This window comes from Hemicordylus capensis, chromosome 2, assembly GCF_027244095.1.
Source record: "Hemicordylus capensis ecotype Gifberg chromosome 2, rHemCap1.1.pri, whole genome shotgun sequence".
NCBI lineage: Eukaryota > Metazoa > Chordata > Lepidosauria > Squamata > Cordylidae > Hemicordylus > Hemicordylus capensis.
In genome coordinates, this window is record NC_069658.1 from 358648454 (window position 1) to 358662455 (window position 14002).

At 45.5% G+C, this 14002-nt stretch overlaps 1 protein-coding gene across 3 annotated transcripts in view; it reads left to right on the plus strand.

Annotated features, from left to right (window-relative positions):
* SH3RF2 (SH3 domain containing ring finger 2) overlaps nt 1-14002 on the plus strand; it is a 120712-nt gene that overhangs the window by 53927 nt on the left and 52783 nt on the right. For all 3 annotated transcript variants that reach the window (XM_053303004.1, XM_053303005.1, XM_053303006.1), the window contains exon 3: nt 5345-5614. In XM_053303004.1, the coding sequence (XP_053158979.1) occupies nt 5345-5614 (270 nt within the window). The remainder of the gene's footprint in view (nt 1-5344; nt 5615-14002) is intronic.

Below are 14002 nucleotides of genomic sequence, written 5' to 3' on the forward strand. Positions count from 1 at the left end.
AGCTCACACACAAGCAGGTAGCAAGGGGTAAGGGAATGCTTGTTTCCTTAACCTCGGCTAACAGCCAGTCTTAAAAGCCAGGCTAGGCGGCGCTGGCCTGCTGGGATTCGGCCCAATCCTGGAGGTTCTCACGTGCAGCCTTACCCAGGCTGGGTGTCCTTAGCCCAGGTTAGGCTGCATGTGAGAACAGCCTCATGGCCTTGTTACCCTGTTATTATTTTCTTTATTTTCTTTATTCGGTTTCTATACCACCCTTCCTAAAATGGCTCAGGGTGGTTTACACAGAGAAATAATAAGTTAAGTAAGTAAGTAAGTAAGAAAGATGGATCCCTGTCCCCAAAGGGCTCACTATCTAAAAGAAACATAAGATAGATACCAGCAACAGTCACTGGAGGTACTGTGCTGGGGGTGGATAGGTCTGCCCTGGGTGCGTATGAATGGGAGACTAGAAATGTGAGCACTGTAAGATACTCCCCTTAGCGGGTGGTGCCCGCTCTGGAAAGAGCATCTGAGGTTCCACGTTCCCTCCCCTGCCATCTCCAAGATAGGGCTGAGAGAACTTCCTGCCTGCAACCTTGGAGAAGCTGCTGCCAGTCTGTGAAGACAATATTGAGCCAGATGGACTAGTGGTCTGACTCAGTATATGGCAGCTTTCCTATGTTCCTATATACCCTAACTATTCCTTTTCTCCCTCACGTCTTCCTCCTTGCCCTTTGCAAGGCAAGCTAAAGCTGCTGAAAGCAGCTAAGCAGAGGCAGCTCTGGGCTCCTTTCATGGGCATTGCTGGGAATAGGAGGGCTTATTACACTCCTAGGTTTTGCAGAAGCCACACAACTTGGCGACACTGATAAACTAATCAGGGGCGGGGGGCACCAAAGATACCAGGGTCTTATTTATCTTAGGCGCAGCCCTGGGAAGACACCAGCAACAGCCACTGGAGGAACGCTGTGCTTGGGTTGAATAAAGACAGTTGCTCTCCCCCACCCCAACCCCTTTAAAAGGTGCCTCTTTGCTCAATTGGCAGGGGCCTATTGAAACCAATGAGTTCTAAATGTGTTTAACTTTGACTGGATTGTGCTCCACATCAGTATAGGCACAATCACTGTGTTCGCATACCTAATACCTAAAGGGCAGGCAGTTTCATTTGAGACAACAAGAGATACAGCACAAGTCCAATAAAGAAATTGTATGAAGGGAAATTGAAAACAAGGGGTAAGTGGGCATTCCCACATGACAATGGCATACGTGTGCCAACGTGCATGTCAAAATATTGATTTTCTACAATTTAACACTTTAACACTTTTCACTGCTACAAACCCTAACCACTAACAAATCAGTGTGGATTCTTATATGTGAACTATGAGCAGGGGCGTATCTAGGGTGGGGCAGGCAGGGCACGTGTCCCGGGCACCACTTGAAGGGGGGGCACCATTTTTTTTAATTTAAAAAAAATGAAAAAATGGCTGCTGAAAACAAAATGGCCACCATGCATGCTCAAATGGCCCCTGTGAGGCCCTAGGCCATGCCTCACAGAGGCCATTTGAGCATGCACAGATGCCATTTTTGTTTTCAGTGGCCATTTTTAGTTTTAAAAAAATTAAAAAATGGCCACCGCACATTCTCAAATGGTCCCTGTGAGGCCCTAGAGGCCAGCAGGGGGTGGGGAAACCTTTGAAGACTGCCCCCCACAGCCTTTAGGAAGCTCCCTGAAGGGTCTACAGGTAATTTTTTAAAAAAATAAACAAATAATATAAGTCACTGTACACATATTCAGTTTGGCACTATGTACAGAGAATCAGGGCTTGTGAATACTGAGCTGTAGCTTATGAGCTAGGATTGTATTCATTTGCTCTTGTGATAAGTGAGTTAAATGTGGTGTCTTAATAATATGGCTATTAATGGTGAGTTTGTCTTTGAATCAGTGTGAAATTCCTCGTATTAGGGCCCACTGGGAGTTTCTTGTTCTCTTTCTCTCATTTTAACTATCTTTCTGAAATACTAGCATATATTCCAAGCAGTGAAACAGTTTACTCTGCATATCCTTTAATTATTTTCAAAGTATCTGGGAAAAGTCAAATTCTCCATTTATTTTTAAAACTTATGTAATAGTGATGCTACAATGCATAGTAGAGAATTAGACAGGTACTTCAGTTTTCCAAGTACTGCACATAGTATATTTCCAAATACCTGCACATAGTATTTGGGTATTTCATGAGCCCCAGCATACTGAAATTTGTAGTTTTCCAGCATTTTTTGGTCTGGCTACATCCATTGTTAAATAGTTTTTGAAATATTAAAAGATTAACAAGCTTGACTTGTATTTTTGGTAAACTTATCTGAAAGATGGGTGTCAGATGTTTGGACAGGGGGCGCAATTTCAGTGCTTGCCCTAAGGGCTATTTTCCCTAGATACGCCTCTGACTATGAGTAGAGTCTCTGATGTTAATAAACCATGCTTAGGTTCTTTGATGTTAACCAAGACTGAAGTGGGAGGACCCAGACCAGTGATGGAACTCACAGTACCCAGGGGACACCAGGTGCTGGACTGAGATAAGGTCAGGAGGACAGATTATCTGGTACTCCAGGAAGGGATTGTGTTGGCTTCCCAGGAGGTGGGGATATGTATATGAAGGCAGGCAAAGGATTCTGGGTTTGGGTCAGTTCTATGATTCCTTGTAACTAAGGATGCCCTTTGGCTACCATTCCTGGACTGAGCAGTCAGGAAAGACCCAACCTAAACTTGGCCTCATGCCAGATTGCCGACCAGGGGGTTCTCCCTTCTCATCAAAGGGTTGATCCATGGGAGTGGAGGGGGGGCTTAATGTGCTTCAGCTCTTCATTCATGAGTTACATTATTCCAGCTCCTAGGGGGGCCTGCTTGTGTGGGGCTCCCGGCACATCTGTTTAAAGAGGCATGTCCCATGCCTTCCTCTTTCCACTCAACCCTTCGGACTTCCAGGCTGATCCACATATCTGGGTGGCTTCATGCAAGCGAGTCAGGAAAGACCAGGAATTAATTCCTATGTTCTCAGGTGAGTTAGTCCTGGCTAAGCCCAAACGTTGTGGCAGATACAAATTAGCCAAAGCAGGGAATTCTGGGACAGGGTGCCTAAGAATTAAGGCAGTTCCTGGTAAGCCAGGTGAGTGCCGTCAGCTGAACAGAACAAGGAACTGCATTAGTTAAAGAAAGGGCTCTTAGAGGGGATGGTTAAGGTCTTTGTCTGCCATGCCCGCCAGGACCCTGATGGATGTTGCTGAGGGATGCCCTTTAGTCTGCATGCACATCTCTGTGGCCAAACACTCTCATGAACCAGTTATCTACTCATAGAGCAGGGGATACAGTTGGCATGGTAACCATCATCATACCACTCATGAGGTTTGGCTGAGACTGAACATGCTTTCACCCCAGGGGAAGGAGCTGGCCCCCCTTTTGCCAACAAAACTGGTTGAAAAATAGAACAGAAATCTTAATACCATCAAATCAGATAGGCAAATCCTAAATTATTGTACCCTATTCCTAATAGTCTAGTCCAGTGTTTCTCAATGTTTTTGGAATCATGGACCGGTACATTCTTTGTACGCAGTTTCCTGGACCAGCAGTTAGTAAAGGGGTCGCCCCCCTCCCCCCCTCAGGCACCCCCCCCCCCCACCAATAATTTCAAGCTGGGCAGCGGGGCACTGCTGCTGCGAGCTCTCCGGAGCTCATTTCTAGGCAGGCAGCCCTCGCTGCTGGGATAACACTCATTTAGCTTCTTTGAAATGAACGCTATCCCAGCAGTGAGGGTTGCCTGCCTAGAAATGAGCTCCAGAGAGTTCCCAGCAATGGAGGCCCCCATCAGCTCGAAATTGTTTCGTGGCAGGATTAATTCCAGCACGGACCAGCACTCAACTGCTCATGGACCAGCACCGGTCCACGGACTGGTGGTTGAGAAACACTGGTCTAGTCCAACATATCCATACACAGCCATTCATACATGGGACAGGAAAGGGGGTTTAGGGGGAGGAAAATAATAAAAGCACCAGGAGACATGGGACAGATGGGGCAAAGCATCTCCTGACATACCTATTGAAGAGCTGGACTGGCATGAAGTCACGGACCTGGGATCAGGTCTGGAAGGTGAAAGAGAGAGGGGCAAAATGAAGCCCCATTAAATAAGGCAAAAACCGTGTGTCTGGAAAAATCCAGAGAATTCCTACCCTCTTGGGGTCAGGACAAAGGAAGATGGAGTTGGGTATAGGATATATTAATGTGCCAACCTTGGCATCAGACAGGAGATGGGCTTTACCTGCTGGAACAATCACCCAGATGGATTGGAAGATGGCCTTTTTGTTTGTCCACAGACTGAACAATCCTGAGAGATCAGGATGGTGAATGGGTTTCCTGGGGAATGCAGGAAGGAACGCAACCAAATGCATTAACAAAGACTGGCAGAGGGGCTTCTGATTAATCAGTCTCAGGAAGGAGATTTTGATACAGGAAGTCAGTCTTGGGGCATCAGAATGACTCTGCAAACATATGAAAACTGTTGCCAGGTTTCTCATATACGTGACTGTTCTGATCTCTCCATTGTAAACGTGTACACACATCCTTCCTGGACTTCAAAATACAGGTCCTCCATGCCAGCACTATGTAAAGGAAGCAGAGTGGTGTCTGGGGTGTCCAAATGGGGACTTCTCATTTAAAAAACAACTAATATAAATTACTCATCAGTAACAAGTGCATTCGACACTAATATAAATTAGGATACTCTGTCAATCACTTCAGATCCTACCATTGTAAAGTTGTTGGCCACATTTGTACCTAGCATGGAACTGGAGGTGAAGGGGCCTCCAGTTTCAGTTTCTGTATGCCCAAATTTTCACCAGAAAATGGATCTGCAGTTTCCCTCCCTGGACTCCAATGTGTACCTCCTGTTTGTAGAAACTTGCACTGCCTGGACCTGTGCCAGCATTACATCCAAATGCCGCACCGCATTCTTGCTGCCCAGCAACCAGAGTTGAGAGGAAGCTCCTCCCTTGTTCCAGCTTCGATTGGCTGCTGGGGCTGTCCTTCAATCAAGAAGGAAGCCCAGGCAGCCAGACAGCCAGTCTTGCTGATTGCAGAGAGGGAGCTCTCTGTGGTGTCCAAATTCGGACAGGAGAGCAGGGGGAGGGGGGAGCAGGACCGCGGGTCTGCATTACGTGCAAATGCGGCCACTGGCTCAGTAGTTGCTGAGACCTTGTTTTAGTTCCCATGATATCAGTCATGATCTTAAAGTAAACATGCACTTCGCAAGATCATGCATTGTTCAATATTGCATCAGCTGGTCATGCAGTCACTCATTTCCCTCTTTCTTGCCTGAAGGTACCCCAGGCTAAAGCCCTGTATAGCTACAGAGGACACAACCCTGGAGAGCTGAGGTTCAACAAAGGTGACATCATTATATTGCACCGTCAGCTGGATGAGAACTGGTACCTAGGAGAGATCAACGGAGTCAGCGGAGTTTTCCCAACAAACTCGGTGCAAGTTATCAAACAGCTGCCACAGCCACTGCCCCTTTGCAGAGCACTTTACAACTTCGATCTGAAATCCAGGAATAAAAATGAAAAATCAAACTGCCTGACTTTTCATAAGGTAAGTTCAACATTTGCCGGTCAGCAATGGAGATCTCATTTAAGCATGCGCAGCTGCTTCAGAATAGTTTTGAGGAGACATCCGTGATTCAGCATAGCCGGTATCTCTTCTCTATCAGTGATGAGTACTGAGTGCTCCAGTAAAAGAGTGTAAATTCATTGGGCAATAGGAGCCATGTGCACTCAGCCAGTCACTACCATTCATGCTGCCTGTCTGGATGACTAAGGTCTAGAGCAGTGACAGGCACTCTTTTTAGCAGGTGTGCTGCAAGTTCAATATATGGTATGAAATTGTGTCATTTGAATGTGTTCTGCACAGCCCCTGAGCCTTGAAGCAGTTTGCTCTAAAGGTTTTGTACAATCAATTGTTAAGGGCGCAGGCACCTCAATGGAACAGCTCCATATCTTTGTCAACACTCATTATGAAGAGCCTGAAAAGGAGAATTCTCACAGAGCTCAGTGCTGAACTTGTCAGTGGACAAATAATTAATCTTAAATAACTTCCCACAAAACAAACATTAGCATCTGATTTAACAATGGAGGAGATCTGCCAGAGTGGAAACATCCTGTCATAAACCCAACATGGGAGTCTATTGGGCCAGATTTTTGATGCGTCATTCAGTGACCGAAGGGCAATATTAATTAAATGGCTGTAGCTCCCTCGGCGGTGGGGGGGGAGGGCGCACTAGAAAATGTTTATTTCAAAATATCCCTACACAATCACAGCTTTCACCAACCAGTTTCACCATCCTATCACCATCTTGTTTCATTTGCATCATGAAACACACTGGGCTGTTTGGGAGCATAACCTTCAGCGTTGGAAACATCAGAGTTTTCCGTGCAAGCAATCTAATGATTATAAAATAAAACTGTATCAAATTAACTTAGAAAAGAGAATTGGTTCACTCACCCATAATAAAGTAAAGTGTGCCATCAAGTCAATGTTGACTCCTGGTGACCACAGAGCCCTGTGGTTGTCTTTGGTAGAATATAGGAGGGGTTTACCATTGCCATCTCCCACGCAGTATGAGATGATGCCTTTCAGCATCTTCCTATATCGCAGTTGCCCAATATAGGTGTATCTCATAGTCTGGGAAACATACCAGCAGGGATTCGAACTGGCAACCTCTGGCTTGCTAATCAAGTCATTTCCCCACTGCGCCATTAGGTGGTTTCAGATCATTAAATGTTGGTTCCATGCAACATCTGAGCTCCCACCTCCCCTCCCTTTCCCACATGTGGAAGAATACTACTCTGTGTTACAGTTAGAACAAGCCAAGACTGGTTGTAACATCCGAACTGATTGATCTTGGTTTATTATAATCAAATTGCTTGAAATAAACCAAGACCTGCAATTCATTTCAGGCTTGGATTCAAATCTCAGTTTATTTCAAGGAAGTTTGTAAAAATAAACAAAAGATTGGTTGGTTCAGACATCACAAACAATCTTGGTTTGTTTCTAACTGTAACCAAAAGTAAAACTCAGACTCGCACACAGAAAGGGAAGAGGGGAGCACACATACCCAAGTCTTGGAGACATGACACAGAATCAAGATTTAATTATGGTTCCACATGATGTCTGAACCAGCACAAAGAGGCGGCATAGCTAGGCATCTCAGAAGCAGCAATCCATCCCCAACCACACTGCATAGATCCCTTGCATATTTTGCATTTGTCCAGCAAATATCTGCCATTTGTCCTTGCTAAGCATGTTCCCTTTGGGATCTGGAGGATAACAAGGTGTGCCTTGCAGTGTAAATGAGCAACTGGTTCATGGTGTAATAATCAGCAAAACCCACATGTATGGCAGTGCTGCAGCAACTTGAACGATGAAGCAAGCTTTAAGGGATGTTTTCACACAATATTGGAGATTTGGGGCTGGGGCTTGGAAGGGAGCTGTAGGAGGGCAGCTCAGATATCGAACAGCCAGTTGTCATCACAGCCTGCAATGAGGAGGAATCCGCTGCAAGTGCCCATTTTCACTGCAGGTCTCCTGCTGCTTATTTTGACACTATCCACACTTTTAAAAGTGTCTTTCCACATCACCGAAAACAGCACAGGGCACACAAAGAAGAGACCATTTCTTCTGTAGCTACACACATTATCTTCACTTCACACCATCTGGTTTTGTTTTGCTTTGTTTCTTTTTAATTTTTATTTATTTATTTGTCTTTGTTTCAGTGGTTACTCATTCTGTTTATTTGCTGTTGAAGACAGAATGCCTCTCCACTTCCACAGCACAGTTAGAATTCTGGGATTTACTGTTTGACATAAGGCAAGCAGAAACCATTTTACAAAGGGAGAGGAAATGTATTTATAGTGGCTAGCACGATCAGATAAACTTTGCAAGTTAAGAGTGGGGAAGTTTACCGTTCCTTCACTAATTCCTTTTGGAAGCTTGCAGGGATGAAAGGTTTTCTCTTCCTCTGCCCACTACAGCACGATATCCCCGAAGAACCAACTCACCATGGCAAGGTAGGGCTCATGAAGGCAAAAGGAGTTCAGTGACTCCTATGACCTTGAGGAGTTGGTTCTGTTCCATGCTCAAGAGCTTATATAAGGTTTGGAAGGCAAGGCAAATTGCAGCATCACAGACAGTTCCATGGGGCAAGTTTCTCCAACCGCAGTCAATGGTAGACTGAGCTCTTAAATACATCTGAGCTCAGGCTAACCCTCCTGGGCTCTGCCTCCTGCCTGGATAGTGAAAAAGGGGCAGCCTGGAGTCCAACACTCCTACTCCTCCCTATCTTATCCTGCCTAGCTTGTTGCCGGCACTTGCGTGCAAATATCCAGGAGTGTAACTGTGTGGGAGAGACCAGCTCTTCAAGGGGAGAGCTGGTCTTGTGGTAGCAAGCATGACTTGTCCCCATAGCTAAGCAGGGTCTGCCCTGATTGCATATGAATGAGAGTCTTGATGTGTGAGCACTGTAAATATTCCCCTCAGGGAATGGAGCCACGCTAAGAAGAGCAGAAGGTTTCAAGTTCCCTCCCTGTCATCTCCAAGATAGGACAAGATTTTTTTTTATAGGACAAGATTTTTTTATTGAACCAACAAACTACCAAAGCATACAGTACGTTGCCAAAGCACAATTATATACAAAGGGGTTGTTTGTACAGGATATATCTACAAAGATTTACACACAAGGATTTGGAAACCCACAAGGTTATGAAGTATATGCAGGTAGTACTGTAACTCGGGGGTGGGGGATTACAAGGCACATCAGGTAATCAGGGGGGGTTACGTCCAGCGTCCATTTCCATAATTTGTCCCAAGATAGGGCTGAGAGAGATTCCTGCCTGCAACCTTGGAGAAGCCACTGCCAGTTTGTATAGACAATACTGAGCTAGATAGACCAATGGTCTAAGGGGCTCAGTCTCTGAGACTGCTGCTTCAAGGGCGTCCAATGCAGGGGCGTAGCTAGCCCGCCGGCAGCTCATGTGCGGCTGCGGCGGGCGCCCCGATAGCCCTGCCCCCTGCATCTGACGTCAGACTCAGGGGATAGCCACGCCCCCGTGTCTGATGTCAGATGCAGGGGGCATGGTCTGGCTCCCGAACGGAGCCTTGAGGCTCCGTTCGGAAGAAGCAGCTTAACTGCTGAAGAGGCCGTGCAGCCCCTTCGGCAGTTAGACAAAGGCTGGTGCTGCGTTCGCAGCGCAGCCCAGGAGCGGCTCTTCCCTGCAGGGAAGAGTTGCTCCTGGCTGGCACTGCGAACGCAGCACCAGTCTTAGCTCCTGAAGGGGCCGCACGGCCCCTTCAGGAGCTAGTTAGGCTGGCACTGCGTTCGCAGTGCCAGCCAGGAGCAACTCTTCCCTGCCTTTTCAGGGAAGAGCCGCTCCTGGCTGGCCCTGTGTTCACACACACACACAGCGCCGGCCTTTGTTTAGCTCCCGAAGGGGCCGCGTGGCCCCTGCTCGGGAGCTAAACTACCATCCCCACCCCCGTGTCTGACATCAGACACGGGGTGTGTGTCAGGGCTGTGAATGGCTGCTCCTGATTGGGCACGGCCCGGGTTCTTTGAACCCATTCGCCCAATGATAGCTCCGCCCCTGGTCCAATGCTAGGGTTCTGGCCCAGTGTGAGGGCCCAGGACTGGGTCTGGTGCGAATCCTGCTCTTCAGGGTCATACTCAGAGTCCCTACTCAGGGTGGGGGACAAGGCAACAGCCCAATGAACTGTAGCAAGGTGCAATTTGTTCATGTTTTCAAGTGCTGTGCTTGTGATTGGACATAATCCATAACATTAAAAGAGCCCTGCTGGATCTAGTCCAACATCCTGGTTCCCACAGTGGCCTACCAGATGCCTATGAGAAGCCCATAGGCATGCATTCTCTCTTGCTGTTGCTCCCCTGCAACAGGTATTCAGAGGCATCATTAGAGGAGATGGAATGCAAGAAAATGCATGGTTCTGTGAAGTTCAGGGTTTCATGAGTCAGGGCTACTTCTTGACTGGGGCTATGATTAAAGCAGCTTCCAAGCATCCTTGGAAAATAATACTTAACCAAATGCTGCTTTTCAGCACATGTAGAATTTTGTTCAGATACAAAGACCATTTGGTCTTCATGGCCCTCTAATTCATTGTGAACGGAGCCATCCAACCTTGGCTTCAGCTTAGTAACTGTATTAGTGGTCCTGCATGATAAACCATTTTTTAAATGGAAGGGAGTTTCAAAAAGCAGTTTGTAACAAGGCATGATAGGTGGATCTGCCATTTTAAAGGGGGGAAAGTCAAAAATTCACCTGAGCACTTCTCTAAAGGAATGTTTCCACCTATGTGCTGCCCCATGCCCTAAGATGATTCCAAAGGCTCTGCCCTTCTGTTTAAAGTGCAGCAGGTGGTGACATGACTGAGGACTGTCTTGATTGTGGTGCCTGCCCCTTTTCAAAACTATCATTAAACTGCAGTACATCGTTGCTATTTTTCAATGTACTTTTTGCCACTTTAGAATGATCATTAGTAGCATTAAGATATATAATAATATGCAATCTCAACTGAATCTTTTTCTCTATTTTATTTTTTAAGCATATAAACAAACAGAAATATCTTTCATTAGTCAAGAAAAAGGAAAGAACATAATTATATTTCAATTATATTAAATTACACCAAGTGAAAGAGAAGGTTGGATGTCATCTTATATGTATCTTGTTGTTCCAAAAATTAATAAAGAGTGTCCAATAAAAATCATAATCCTTCTAATCCTTCTAATCATAAACCTAATCCTGGACAGAGTTCAAATTTACCATAACTACAAGATCCTATTGTGTCCTATTTATACAACTTTTCATCCAGAGAGGTCCACTGGCCAGGTCATTCTTTGCCTTTATTTTTATTCATTTTATTTTAAGAATATTATTATTTTTACATTTATATCCCGCTCTTCCTCCAAGGAGCCCAGAGCGGTGTACTACATACTTAGGTTTCTCCTCACAACAACCCTGTGAAGTAGGTTAGGCTGAGAGAGAAGTGACTGGCCCAGAGTCACCCAGCAAGTATCATGGCTGAATGGGGATTTGAACTCGGGTCTCCCCAGTCCTAGTCCAGCACTCTAAGCACTATACCACGCTGGCTCCACCACTACACCACTCTAACCACTACACCACGCTGGCTAATATATATAATTAATATAATATAATATAATATAATATAATATAATATAATATAATATAATATAATATAATATAATATATATCAATATAGAATATATATGTTACTGTTATTTCAAGCAAACCAAAGTGGCTGGTAATAAAATGCAAGTTAAAACAATGAAACCATCAAAACAATGAAACTAGTTCAACAATGAGAATTGCAAAACAAAAAACAAAACAAAAAATCCCAGTCAAAAACAACAACACATGCACAGCAACGAAAAATACCAGCAGGTAAAATAAATCAATAAAAAAGACAGCAGGAAAAGCAGGAACATCACAAATTAACAATCACCCACACAGAGATATAAAAAGACCAAATAAAAACATCTCATTGTCTGTACAGGCCATTTCTTGATTCACATGGAGAAGCCACTTTTAAATGTTCCCCCAGGGCTCAAGCGAGAACTGCCCATAGAAATCAATGGAGACTTCTAGGATATTAATATAGCTGTGATGGGCACCAGCATATCAGCAAAAGAAAGAAGCCAAGACAGGAATTTCTTATTATGTGTTTATACACAATTTTGGTTTTTAATTATGTCTATGAAAATATGCCATGGAAAATTATGTCTATGAAAAATGCCATAGAAAATTATGATCAGTCAGTAACTTCCAGTTTTTTCCAGAAGCATGTGTCCCTTTAGGTTCCACCCCCTCCACACACACACCTGTGATCAGTGACCACCAAAGGTCAATCTAAAAAGCCAAGTTTTTACCAGATATCAAAAAGTAAATAATGATGGGACAAGACCGCTTTCCCTTGGAAGGACATTCCAGAGGATAAGTGTCACAACTGAAAAAGACCCTGTCTTGCATGGTTACCTGCCACATTCAGTCACCAAGGGAACACAGAGCTGAATCTCAGGTGTTAAGCAAGGAGAACATGGAGAAATGAATATACACATAGGAAACATAGGAAACTGCCATATACTGAGTCAGACCATTGGTCTATCTAGCTCAGTATTGTCTTCACAGACTGGCAGTGACTTCTCCAGGGTTGCAGGCAGGAATCTCTCTCAGCCCTATCTTGGAGAAGCCAGGGAGGGAACTTGAAACCTTCTGCTCTTCCCAGAGCGGCTTCATCCCCTGAGGGGAATATCTTGCAGTGCTCACACATCAAGTCTCCCATTCAGATGCAACCAGGGCAGACCCTGCTTAGCTATGGGGACAAGTCATCAGGCGGGCTTCAAGCCAAAGAGTCCAACAGGGAAGTGTTTCACGTGGGTTGGCCACTGGGCGACTAGCTGGAAAAACTTGATGTCGCTCCACTCCACTCTGTCGATGGAAACTTTCAGCATGGTTTGCTGCTGCTTCACCGAGCAGATGAGCCGGCTGATGCCATCGATCATTTGGCTCTTGGAGTCCACCTCTCTGTCTTTGGGTCTCTTGCTCAGGAATATGGTGGAAACTTTCTTATTCTTCTCTTTGGTGACAACCTTCATGGCCATGGTTCCGGAAAGCTGGGCTTCCCTGCTGCTGGGGAACCGGGACACCTGCACTGAGCGGAAGACGCTCTTGAGGGTGTTCTTGGAGCTCGCATCCTTCTTCTCCCCTTCCTTCTGCTTGTCCGTGGGCTGAGCTAGCCAGTAATCCACCTGCAGCCCCATGACATCACCATAAGGGCTGTCGGGGGACCCCATGATAGCCAGTCCGCTCGTCATCAAGGGGGATGGCAGAGGGGTGGCAGTGGCGTCCCTGGCCAGGCCGGAAGAAGAAGGGGGCGAGGTGGAGGGGACCGTGAGGCTGATGACGGGAGCGTCGTCTCCCTCTCCTGTAGCGGCACTTAAGGCACTCAGGTCCCAAAGGGTACCGGGGAGGGGGAACCTCCAAATTGTTGCTGAAGACAGATTTTTTCCAGAGACAAATTCTTTTTCAGAGCCAAGGTAAGATTGGATAAAATGTTATGTGGAGAGCCTAGAATGATCCAAAATCCAAGGGAGAGGCATCTCAAAAAGTAAAAACAAAAAAGATGGGAAAATCTCAAAATGCCTAGGAAAAAAATAATTTTATTGGCCCAACACATTTCGGATCTATAATCCTTCTTTAGCTGGGCAGCTGGGATGATGTTCACTCCTTGGGTGACCTTACTGGGAGTATACCTCCCAGTGTACTTCGCTTATCCCTCCAAGAAACACACACACACCCTGGCCATGATGAGGCAGCATAGCAGGATTTGGGAGGAAGGGTCAATTTTGCAAAATGTTAATGGGCAGGTTGGGACAATACACCCACTAACCCATCCTAATCACATGGTGGAGGACCTTATAGATAGTCTGTCACACACAAACACACAAAATCTGGCACATCATCCCATTGTCATCTAATTGCATGGGCATCTCAGAGCATGAAATAAATATTATTCTGTTTAATCTTCATGTTGAGGGATGGATGGACAAGCCACGCCTTCATGCAATCAGGTGAGGGCAGAAAGGGGAGACATGTATGCCCACACTCCCGTGATTAGGACAGGCTAGTGGATATACTAACCAGACCTGTCACTTTCATTGCAATTCACGTATCTTTATAGCAAAACTACTAGTGTAGCTTTTTATTTACTCTTTATTATGAGCTGCACGAGCAGAAAGAGTATGTGTGGAATTACCTAAAACCTTGAAAGAGAAAGCAAGACTACTAAACCCTCACATAGAAAAAGTGAAGGTGCCTTCCTTCACTTGTCAAATGTCATGGTATGCTGCATCATCTCATGTTTTCATGGTTTAAAAGCCAGGTTTAGAATGGTTCA